The 12,462-nt window shown below is 37.6% G+C and overlaps 1 protein-coding gene across 2 annotated transcripts in view; it reads right to left on the reverse strand.

Moving 5' to 3' along the window:
• Positions 1-12,462, reverse strand: part of ITGA8 (integrin subunit alpha 8) — a 228,174-nt gene that overhangs the window by 184,997 nt on the left and 30,715 nt on the right. For both annotated transcript variants that reach the window (XM_064284887.1, XM_064284886.1), the window contains exons 5-6: positions 2,823-2,884; positions 1,686-1,731 (exon numbers count right to left, since the gene is read on the reverse strand). In XM_064284887.1, coding sequence (XP_064140957.1) covers positions 1,686-1,731; positions 2,823-2,884 — 108 coding nt within the window. The remainder of the gene's footprint in view (positions 1-1,685; positions 1,732-2,822; positions 2,885-12,462) is intronic.

The raw sequence follows: 12,462 nt of genomic DNA on the forward strand, positions 1-12,462 counted from the left end.
TCATGAATCCACCTCTCCTGGGTCTGTCCCATTGCCTTGATAAGGTCTCTTTCATTAAAAAAAAAAAAAATTCATCCTCCTTCAACCATTCATCTCTCTCAGACTCTACTCTATCCTAAAATTTATAGCCAAAACTCAGTCTGTGTTTCCTGTATTCTCTCTTCAGGCATCCCAACCACACCCATGACTTTAGTTATAACCAATATGTAAGTGATGCAAATATGTATTTCAGCCTAGATATCTTCTATAAGCTTAAGCCCATACATTTAAAGACTTACATGAAAACTCTTGGATATCTCAATATTTCTAAACTTAACATATCCAAAGGCAAGCTCACAATCTTCCCTCTCCACCCTGCTCTAAGCCTGGTTTTCTTCCAGTGCTCTGTAGCTCTGGAGTAGCACCCACCTATATCTATCTAGTTGCTAACGTCAGAAAAACACCCTTGACATCCTCCCTTCACTCACTCCCATATCTAACCCATCGTGTAGGCAGTTTATTTCCTCTCTCAAGTATCTCTCAAATGTCTCTTCTTTTCAATTTGCACATCACCACTCTAAGAAGCAAACACCTTAACTTGACCCCAAACTAGTTTACCTTATGCACTTATAACTAGTTTATAAAACTTATAATAACTTTATAACTAGGTCACTGATAGGGCTAGCTTCCAATCCGTTTTCCATATTTCAACCTGAGTACTCTTTGCAAAGCACAAAATTAATCACAGAACCTCATGCATAAAATTCTCCAATGGTTTCCCATTATTGTTGGGACAAAAAAACTAATTGTTAAAAAAAAAGCAAAAACCATCCTTTTAAACTCTTAAAATCCACTAACACTTTTCCGTTGCTTGTAGGATAAAGACAAAACCGGTTACCCCTTGGTCCGCCAGCCCGCACAGCCGGTCAGGCTGCTCCAGGCTTCCCTTGTACTCTCGACTTTGGGCACACTGCCTTCCTCCATTCTCACCCTCACTGCATTGCTTATTCCAAGGAATATCTGCACATGGTCCCTCCCCTCTTTGCCTACTTAACTCTTACTTAGGGTTTGGTTCAGATCTCAGCTCAGGGTTGCTTGCTTCCCAACTACTTGAGCTTAGGCCTGCTTGCTAAAATAGAAAAAGCCACTCTCTCTGGACAGATGCTGTCCTGCATTGGGCTCCTGGCTCTGTAAGCAGAGCACAGGTTGTGCTTCAGCTCCACCTGAGCCAATGTTCAATGCGTAAAGCACACACCTGTAGGGAGCCACCTGGAGAAGCCTTGTCTATACCCTCATGGCCCCATCATGATAAACCTTTCCTTCATAGTCTGTATCATGGTTGGAGTTTCTCATGTACAAGTATGAATATTCAGTGAATGTCTGTATACCAGATACCAACCTCTGTGAAGGTAGGAATAAAGCCTGCTTTTACTCACTTTTTTTTTTAATTCCCAGCATGGAGCACAAAGCCTGCCATATCCTTCATAAACACTTGGTGGATAAATGACTTGTGAACTTTCAACGGTATTTGAAAAGATCATTTACATAATAAAATACAAACTGAAACAATGCTTCATTCATTTGAGAAACTGTAAATATGGATACAAAATGAAAGTCATAAAAAGTTAATATTTGGCGATGCTTCTGCTTCATCTCCGTGTTAGTAACAACCCACATGGCACTTCTTCTCTGCTAACAGAACATACCTTGCCAGTAAAAACTGCCAGGTCCTCCTACTATAAGATCTCCATTCTACGAAACAAAGACAACAACAATAACTGGGGGGAAAAACAATTTTAAAGGGTGATATATTATTGTTAATAAGCATTTCTCTAACAATTTGTTATGCCTAAAAATAAAAACAATTTTTAAAAAGAGGCTCCTGTAATCCGTTATACAGGTTAATTATGTTCTTTCCTTTTCTGCTTTTAGTTCTTTAGTGTGTTATCATGTTAAATAACTTTAATTTGACTCAATTTAGGGAAGTTGTATTCTCCCCTTTGAGAATATATAAATTCAGTTTTTTGGCACTGCCTCCGGTAAACAAAACATCTACATGTTTAATGCTGTGCAATTTAGCAGACATGGTTGGTCTTTTGAGCTTTTGCAATAAAAGAAAATTCGGTTCCAATTTATCTCAAGGCCACAGTAATGCCTTTTTTTTTTTTTTTCATACATATGCAACCCACCCCCTTCCCAGGAGAGAGAACAAAAACTCCAGACTTGCAGACATAAACATTTTCTCTCCCACTTACAGCCCCACTTTCCATACCCAGCGTCTTTAATTTTTTTTTAGTGGGGGAAGGGGGGAAGAACAGACAAGGATAGAGAGTAAACAGCTCATATGTTGATGAAATATTTTAGTTCATATGCTGATGAATCTCTCCCCCGATATTTTTAAGAGGCACCTCTCTTTTTAATTTTGTGAAAGGATTTGTGAATTTTCATAGTAATATTGATTCGATTTGGGGTAAGAGACAAAACAATTTATAAATTCTTGTGATCTTTTTTAGAGACACATTTCTTTAGTGAGCTTTTCTTAAGGGTTTCATTTACGAATGAGGGGCTGGAAGAAAAATGCATGCTTTTCATCATATGTATTCCTGCACTATTGAATAGGTTACCGTATGCATATATTAGTATGTGTTCCTTTAATAAAGTGCAAACAGAAAAGAAATTAATGAAAAGTTGCCAAAACAGGCTAGATATGTACTTAAAGTTTCTTTTTTGTTGTTGTTATTCTTTGTGGGAGGGTGGGGGGTAGAAGTGAGAGGGGGAGGGTGAAAAAAATCAAACAGATAAAATAAAGATTACATAAAAGCTACAAGACAAAGAAAAATCACCTTATAAAAATCCAAACTAAATCCTGCTTGGCAGTAACCCTGGCCTTCAGGATCGGCATTGCCTACAATGATAAAAATACATAAATGTTATAGTGTTATTATTCCCAGGATACATTTTAATAACCAATTCAGGATATTCCCGTTGTCGCTACACACACACACACACACACACAAACCCAGTGCCTCTATAGGCTTCTAAAATTCATATGATGAATATATTTTATACTGATCTTCAAAATACATTCCCAATAATTTATTAAACATTTTAAAATCTATTTTCTTGTCCTGTAGATGTGATGCTACAGTAAGTTCAATAGGAATAATGCCCCTTGGAGTTATTATATTGGGCTTTACAAGTCATGTTTGTTTGAAGAAATAAAATCTCCATCTTTCAACTATATTCCAAGTTCTCCAAGTGCAGCAATGTGCCTACGCTTTGCCTGTTCTCTCTGAATGAAGGCAGATATGTCCTTCCCAACAGGAATGCCTTGAGAAAGAAAGAGCTAAATGTGATCACCTGTCTGGATACTTTCTAGTAGATAGATGAGGGTTTCAATTTTATAAGCCTTATTAGGAAGTTAGAGTCCCTGGCTGGTGCAAATGGGTAACATACTCAGCTGCTAACCGAAAGGTCGGAAATTAGAGCCCACCCAGAGGCACCTTGGAAAAAAGGCCTGGTGATCTACTTCTGGAAAATCAACCACTGAAGACCCTAAAGAGCACAGTTCTACTCTGACACACGTGGGGTCGCCAATGAGTGAAAACCAACTTGATCCCAACTGTTGTTGTTGGGTGCCATTGAGTCGATTCCAACTCATAGCAACCCCATGTGACACAGCAGAATGGCTCCACAGGGTTTCCTAGGCTGTCATCTTTATGGGAGCAGATCACTAAGTCTTTCTCCTGTTGACCGAAACTAGTCGTTGGTTAACAGGAAATTCATTTTTAATCACTATTTTTTCCACAAATAATGCATCCACATAAATAATACACCCACACATATAACGTGCCTAGCACTCCTAGGAAATTAATGTGTGAGGGAGTTGTGCAGTTGGCAAAAAAAAAAAAAAAAAAAAATGCGTGCATTATTTCCATAAAAATATGGTACTCTATTATCATAAGTTAGATAAACACGGAAATTGCATGTCCTGTCACAATTAATCTCACAAGGACACTGCAATGCCAGTGTCCAAAAAAGAGAAAATTCCTCAGTAATGGTTCATTTTGAATTCATTCCAGTGTAATTCACTAACTGAATGTCCAATAGGACCTTACCGTACCGAGTTTTGAACTACCGAGAGACCCTCATGTATATTCTAAGGCTGTTGTAATAAAGATTCTTTAGGGCATTAGGATCAGGTATTTACTACGTGTAACCTTCATTTTAAAAGAGTTACTGCAACTTCTGAAGTGCTTAAATTATAAAGAAAATGTGGTTAATAGAGGAAACCTGACTTATTATGTAGTGAGATTGGAACATATAAATGATCGCTCCTTTCTTATCAAGGATATTCCTGCATGGACACTGAAACGGGGGGCAGGAAAGGAAACGTCCATCGCCACAGAAACAAATTATAGTCTAGGCGTGTGCTTGTACCAGAAGCTTTTTGAAACGGAGCTGGCCTTCCCAAAATGCCTTCTGTTCCTTCTTTCCTTCTCGTAGTACTTAGCTAGTTTTAGCACTGTCATCATCCATTCTTTCCAGATGTCCCCTTTATTTCTTAAAATACTTTCCTACTTCATGTGTTGTATTGTAACAAAATTCGTTCCTTATTTATAGCCATGTTTTGTGGTTTCTAGTTATGCATTCTATAAAATTCCCTAAAAGCTCATCTCCATAGCCTCAAACGTCTAGTTGTCAGTCTTCTAGAAGTTCATGTGTATAAATATTCATATGCACACAGAAATATATAAGAACACATGACATATTACCATGGAAACATATATGTGTAACCTGGAGAATTAAATTTTTTCAAATGCACAAGTCTTTTTAAAATTCTTTTTAATCAACTCGGTCTTTTTATTTTTAATATGGTAAATTATTCAAAAGGGAAGAATGTGGCCATTCTTTGACATTATTTTGCTTTGCAACGGGAAACTGAAAAATCACCAGAAAATACTAACTTTTTCATAAAATTCCTTGAGAAAGTAACCACCTTCAAGCGTGTATGTTAAGTGGCAATTATAATAAAGCATGAGGTTCTTTCTTTCTCAAAGTAATTTTTTCTCTTTGAATTATAGTTAATGAGAACTGAAGAAATCTTTCTTCCTGGAACTTCAGCACATCTGTCAACTTTAGTTACGTCCTAGAGAGAGCTTGGGGACACCAGGAATCACGCTGATCTCTCACTACTGATTGTTGGTTTCCAGAGTAGAATGGAAGGTTGTGTGTGAACCATCTGCCACCTGAATTATGAATGCTCACAGAGCTACATGCATGTCATTAATATGAGTGAACAGATTAACTTCTATACTGCTCACAGTATCAGCAATTCAGGGGTTTTGTGGTATGATGTTACCATGAGGGGCTTCTTTAGATTCTCTTTTGAAAATAATATCGCTGATGTTCCTGCCCTGTGATATTGACCATATGCTCAAGAACAAGCTGGCTTTGTGTTAATGAACTGTGAACTCCTTATTAGCCACGACAGGAAGTCTGCTCCTTGGATGAGCTGAGGAGGGAAAAGTACTGGTAGTAAGAGAGACTATAAGTGTGTGAAAACTTAGTTGTTCAGTAGAGTTGAAAGAGTACTTGGCAATGTATTTAGCTATTCTGCAGCTCAACAGAAGCTCCATTTTTCCTGGGTCAAGCTCTTCTTTTATTTAGAAAAATAAAGAATGAAGAAACTGGCATCAGAATATGCCCACTGCAAACTCAAGATGTGAGCATACCATAATTTATATTTTTTAGATAATGGTTCAAACTCACACTGCAGCTTTTGCTACTAGTCTAGATTCTGTAAGCTACTCTTAATCTAAGCTCTCAAATCACACAGGCCATCAGGCAAAAAGGGAGAACAAGAAGCAGTGGCAAGTTTTATAAACTATCGTACTAGATGTTAGTTGGGAGAACATGATATACAATCAAGGCAGAAAGCATGTGAAGGATAAGCTTTTTTTTTTTTTTTTTTTGTCACAAGAGTTTATTGTTATGGAGAAGCATCTTTACCAAATTCTGAGAAACACGGTGTGGATAGGCATGTAAGTGGATGAAACAAAACGAGTATTGAATCTCAGCTCTGCCATTAATTTTCTGAGTAAATCTAGGATTTTATTGGTTATTTCTCTGCTTTACTTTTTTTTTTTAATAACTTTTATTAAGCTTCAAGTGAACGTTTACAAATCCAATCAGTCTGTCACATATAAGTTTACATACATCTCACTCCCTACTCCCACTTGCTCTCCCCCTCTTGAGTCAGCCCTTTCGGTCTCTCCTTTCTTGACAATTTTGCCGGCTTCCCTCTCTCTCTATCCTCCCATCCCCCCTCCAGACAAGAGTTGCCAACACAATCTCAAGTGTCCACCTGATATCATTAGCTCACTCTTCATCAGCGTCTCTCTCCCACCCGCTGACCAGTCCCTTTCATTTCTGATGAGTTGTCTTCGGGGATGGTTCCTGTCCTGTGTCAACTGAAGGTCTGGGGAGCATGGCCGCCGGGATTCCTCCAGTCTCAGTCAGACCATTAAGTTTGGTCTTTTTATGAGAATTTGGGGTCTGCATCCCACTGATCTCCTGCTCCCTCAGGGGTCCTCTGCTGTGCTCCCTGTCAGGGCAGTCATCGATTGTGACCGGGCACCAACTAGTTCTTCTGGTCTCAGGATGATGTAGGTCTCTGGTTCATGTGGCCCTTTCTGTCTCTTGGGCTCTTAGCTGTCATGTGACCTTGGTGTTCTTCATTTTCCTTTGCTCCAGGTGGGTTGAGACCAATTGATGCATCTTAGATGGCCGCTTGTTAGCATTTAAGACCCCAGACGCCACATTTCAAAGTGGGATGCAGAATGTTTTCATAATAGAATTATTTTGCCAATTGACTTAGAAGTCCCCGCAAATCATGTTCCCCAGACCCCCGCGCTTGCTCCGCTGACCTCTGAAGCATTCATTTTATCCCGGAAACTTCTTTGCTTTTGGTCCAGTCCAATTGAGCTGACCTTCCATGTATTGAGTGTTGTCTTTCCCTTCATCTAAAGCAGTTCTTGTCTACTGATTAATCAATAAAAAACCCTCTCCCACCCTCCCTCCCTCTCCCCCTCGTAACCACAAAAGTATGTGTTCTTCTCAGGTTTACTATTACTCAAGATCTTATAATAGTGGTCTTATACAATATTTGTCCTTTTGCCTGTGACTCATTTCGCTCAGCATAATGCCTTCCAGGTTCCTCCATGTTATGAAATGTTTCAGAGATTCGTCACTGTTCTTTATTGATGCGTAGTATTCCATTGTGTGAATATACCACAATTTATTTACCCATTCGTCCGTTGATGGACACCTTGGTTGCTTCCAACTTTTTGCTATTGTAAACAGAGCTGCAATAAACATGGGTGTGCATATATCTGTTTGTATGAAGGCTCTTGTATCTCTAGGGTATATTCCTAGGAGTGGGATTTCTGGGTTGTATGGTAGTTCTATTTCTAACTGTTTAAGATAACGCCAGATAGATTTCCAAAGTGGTTGTACCATTTTACATTCCCACCAGCAGTGTATGAGAGTTCCAATCTCTCCGCAGCCTCTCCAACATTTATTATTTTGTGTTTTTTGGATTAATGCCAGCCTTGCTGGTGTGAGATGGAATCTCATCATAGTTTTAATTTGCATTTCTCTAATGGCTAATGATCGAGAGCATTTTCTCATGTATCTGTTGGCTGCCTAAATATCTTCTTTAGTGAAATGTGTGGTCATATCCTTTGCCCACTTCTTGATTGGATTGTTTGTCTTTTTGTGGTTGACTTTTGACAGAATCATGTAGATTTTAGAGATAAGGCGCTGGTCGGAGATGTCATAGCTGAAAATTCTTTTCCAGTCTGTAGGTGGTCTTTTTACTCTTTTGGAGAAGTCTTTAGATGAGCATAGGTGTTTGATTTTTAGGAGCTCCCAGTTATCGGGTTTCTCTTCATCATTTTTGGTAATGTTTTGTATTCTGTTTATACCTTGTATTAGGGCTCCTAGGGTTGTCCCGATTTTTTCTTCCATGATCTTTATCATTTTAGTCTTTATGTTTAGGTCTTTGATCCACTTGGAGTTAGTTTTTGTGCTTGGTGTGAGGTATGGGTCCTGTTTCATTCTTTTGCAAATGGATATCCAGTTATGCCAGCACCATTTGTTAAAAAGGCTATCTTTTCCCCAGTTAATTGACACTGGTCCTTTGTCAAATATCAGCTGCTCATACGTGGATGGATCTATGTCTGGGTTCTCAATTCTGTTCCATTGGTCTATGTGTCTGTTGTTGTACCAATACCAGGCTGTTTTGACTACTGTGGCTGTATAATAGGTTCTGAAGTCGGGTAAGGTGAGGCCTCCCACTTTCTTCTTCTTTTTCAGTAGTGCTTTGCTTATCCGGGGGTTCTTTCCCTTCCATATGAAATTGGTGATTTGTTCCTCTATCCCCTTAAAATATGACATTGGAATTTGGATCGGAAGTGCATTAAATGTATAGATGGCTTTTGGTAGAATAGACATTTTTACTATGATAAGTCTTCCTATCCATGAGCAGGGTATGTTTTTCCACTTAAGTATGTCCTTTTGAATTTCTTGTAGTAGAGCTTTGTAGTTTTCTTTGTATAGGTCTTTTACATCCTTGGTAAGATTTATTCCTAAGTATCTTATCTTCTTGGGGGCTACTGTGAATGTTATTGATTTGGTTATTTCCTCTTCGGTGTTCTTTTTGTTGATGTAGAGGAATCCAAGTGATTTTTGTATGTTTATTTTATAACCTGAGACTCTGCCAAACTCTTCTATTAGTTTCAGTAGTTTTCTGGAGGATTCCTTAGGGTTTTCTGTGTATATAATCATGTCATCTGCAAATAGTGATAACTTTACTTCTTCCTTGCCAATCCGGATACCTTTTATTTCTTTGTCTAGCCTAATTGCCCTGGCTAAGACTTCCAACACGATGTTGAATAAGAGCGGTGATAAAGGGCATCCTTGTCTGGTTCCCGTTCTCAAGGGAAATGCTTTCAGGTTCTCTCCATTTAGAGTGATATTGGCTGTTGGCTTTGCATAGATGCCCTTTATTATGTTGAGGAATTTTCCTTCAATTCCTATTTTGGTAAGAGTTTTTATCGTAAATGGGTGTTGGACTTTGTCAAATGCCTTTTCTGCATCAATTGATAAGATCATGTGGTTTTTGTCTTTTGTTTTATTTATGTGATGGATTACATTAATGGTTTTTCTGATATTAAACCAGCCTTGCATACCTGGTATAAATCCCACTTGATCAGGGTGAATTATTTTTTTGATGTGTTGTTGGATTCTATTGGCTAGAATTTTGTTGAGGATTTTTGCATCTATGTTCATGAGGGATATAGGTCTATAATTTTCTTTTTTTGTAATGTCTTGACCAGGTTTTGGTATCAGGGAGATGGTGGCTTCATAGAATGAGTTGGGTAGTATTCCGTCATTTTCTATGCTTTGGAATACCTTTAGTAGTAGTGGTGTTAACTCTTCTCTGAAAGTTTGGTAGAACTCTGCAGTGAAGCCGTCCGGGCCAGGGCTTTTTTTTGTTGGGAGTTTTTTGATTACCGTTTCAATCTCTTTTTTTGTTATGGGTCTATTTAGTTGTTCTACTTCTGAATGTGTTAGTTTAGGTAGGTAGTGTTTTTCCAGGAATTCATCCATTTCTTCTAGGTTTGTAAAATTTGTTAGAGTACAATTTTTCATAATAATCTGAAATGATTCTTTTAATTTCATTTGGTTCTGTTGTGATGTGGTCCTTCTCGTTTCTTATTCGGGTTATTTGTTTCCTTTCCTGTATTTCTTTAGTCAGTCTAGCCAATGGTTTATCAATTTTGTTAATTTTTTCAAAGAACCAGCTTTTGGCTTTGTTAATTCTTTCAATTGTTTTTCTGTTCTCTAATTCATTTAGTTCAGCTCTAATTTTTATTATTTGTTTTCTTCTGGTGCCTGATGGATTCTTTTGTTGCTCACTTTCTATTTGTTCAAGTTGTAGGGACAGTTCTCTGATTTTGGCTCTTTCTTCTTTTTGTATGTGTGCATTTATTGATATAAATTGGCCTCTGAGCACTGCTTTTGCTGTGTCCCAGAGGTTTTGATCGGAAGTATTTTCATTCTCATTGCTTTCTATGAATTTCCTTATTCCCTCCTTAATGTCTTCTATAACCCAGTCTTTTTTCAGAAGGGTGTTGTTCATTTTCCAAGTATTTGATTTCTTTTCCCTAGTTTTTCTGTTATTGATCTCTAGTTTTATTGCCTTGTGGTCTGAGAAGATGCTTTGTAATATTTCGGTGTTTTGGACTCTGCAAAGGTTTGTTTTATGACCTAATATGTGGTCTATTCTAGAGAATGTTCCATGTGCACTAGAAAAAAAAGTATATTTTGCAGCAGTTGGGTGGAGAGTTCTGTATAAGTCAATGAGGTCAAGTTGGTTGATTGTTGTAATTAGATCTTCCGTGTCTCTGTTGAGCTTCTTACTGGATGTCCTGTCCTTCTCCGAAAGTGGTGTGTTGAAGTCTCCTACTATAATTGTGGAGGTATCTATCTCGCTTTTCAATTCTGTTAAAATTTGATTTATGTATCTTGCAGCCCTGTCATTGGGTGCATAAATATTTAATATGGTTATGTCTTCCTGATCAATTGTCCCTTTTATCATTATATAGTGTCCTTCTTTATCCTTTGTGGTGGATTTAAGTCTAAAGTCTATTTTGTCAGAAATTAATATTGCTACTCCTCTTCTTTTTTGCTTATTGTTTGCTTGATATACTTTTTTCCATCCTTTGAGTTTTAGTTTGTTTGTGTCTCTAAGTCTAAGGTGTGTCTCTTGTAGGCAGCATATAGATGGATCGTGTTTCTTTATCCAGTCTGTGACTCTCTGTCTCTTTATTGGTGCATTTAGTCCATTTACATTCAGGGTCATTATAGATAAATAAGTTTTTAGTGTTGTCATTTTGATGCCTTTTTATGTGTGTTGTTGACAATTTCATTTTTCCACATACTTTTTTGTGCTGAGGCGTTTTTCTTAGTAAATTGTGAGATCCTCATTTTCATAGTGCTTGACTTTATGTTAGTTGAGTCGTTACATTTTTCTTGGTTTTTATCTTGAGTTATACAGTTGTTATACCTTTTTGTGGTTACCTTATTGTTTACCCCTATTTTTCTAAGTAAAAACCTAACTTGTATTGTTCTATATCGCCTTGTATCACTCTCCATATGGCAGTTCAATGCCTCCTGTATTTAGTCCCTCTTTTTGATTATTGTGATCTTTTACCTATTGACTTCCATGATTCCCTGTCATGTGTATTTTTTTTTTTTAATTAATCTTAATTTGTTTTTGTGATTTCCCTATTTGAGTTGATATCAGGACGTTCTGTTTTGTGACCTTGTGTTGTGCTGATATCTGATATTATTGGTTCTCTGACCAAACAATATCCTTTAGTATTTCTTGTAGCTTTGGTTTGGTTTTTGCAAATTCTCTAAACTTGTGTTTGTCTGTAAATATCTTAATTTCGCCTTCATATTTCAGAGAGAGTTTTGCTGGATATATGATCCTTGGCTGGCAGTTTTTCTCCTTCAGTGTTCTGTATATGTCGTCCCATTCCCTTCTTGCCTGCATGGTTTCTGCTGAGTAGTCAGAACATATTCTTACTGATTCTCCCTTGAAGGAAACCTTTCTTTTCTCCCTGGCTGCTTTTAAAATTTTCTGTTTATCTTTGGTTTTGGTGAGTTTGATGATAATATGTCTTGGTGTTTTTCTTTTTGTATCAATCTTAAATGGGGTTTGATGAGCATCTTGGATAGATATCCTTTCGTCTTTCATGATGTCAGGGAAGTTTTGTGTCAGGAGTTCTTCAACTATTTTCTCTGTGTTTTCTGTCCCCCCTCCCTGTTCTGGGACTCCAATCACCCGCAGGTTATCCTTCTTGATAGAGTCCCACATAATTCTTAGGGTTTCTTCATTTTTTTAAATTCTTTTATCTGATTTTTTTTCAGCTATGTTGGTGTCGATTCCCTGGTCCTCCAGATGTCCCAGTCTGCATTCTAATTGCTCGAGTCTGCTCCTCTGACTTCCTAGTGCGTTGTCTAATTCTATTATTTTATTGTTAATCTTTTGGATTTCTACATGCTGTCTCTCTATGGATTCTTGCAACTTATTAATTTTTCCAGTATGTTCTTGAATAATCTTTTTGAGTTCTTCAACAGTTTTATCAGTGTGTTCCTTGGCTTTTTCTGCAGTTTGCCTTATTTCATTTGTGATGTCTTGAAGCATTCTGTAAATTAGTTTTTTATATTCTGTATCTGATAATTCCAAGATTGTATCTTCATTTGGGAAAGATTTTGATTCTTTTGTTTGGGGGGTTGGAGAAGCTGTCATGGTCTGCTTCTTTAAGTGGTTTGATATGGATTGTTGTCTCCGAGCCATCACTGGGAAACTAGTTTTTCCAGAAAATCCGCTGCGTCCAGTCCAAATCC

This window comes from Loxodonta africana, chromosome 4 (assembly GCF_030014295.1).
Source record: "Loxodonta africana isolate mLoxAfr1 chromosome 4, mLoxAfr1.hap2, whole genome shotgun sequence".
Classification (NCBI taxonomy): domain Eukaryota; kingdom Metazoa; phylum Chordata; class Mammalia; order Proboscidea; family Elephantidae; genus Loxodonta; species Loxodonta africana.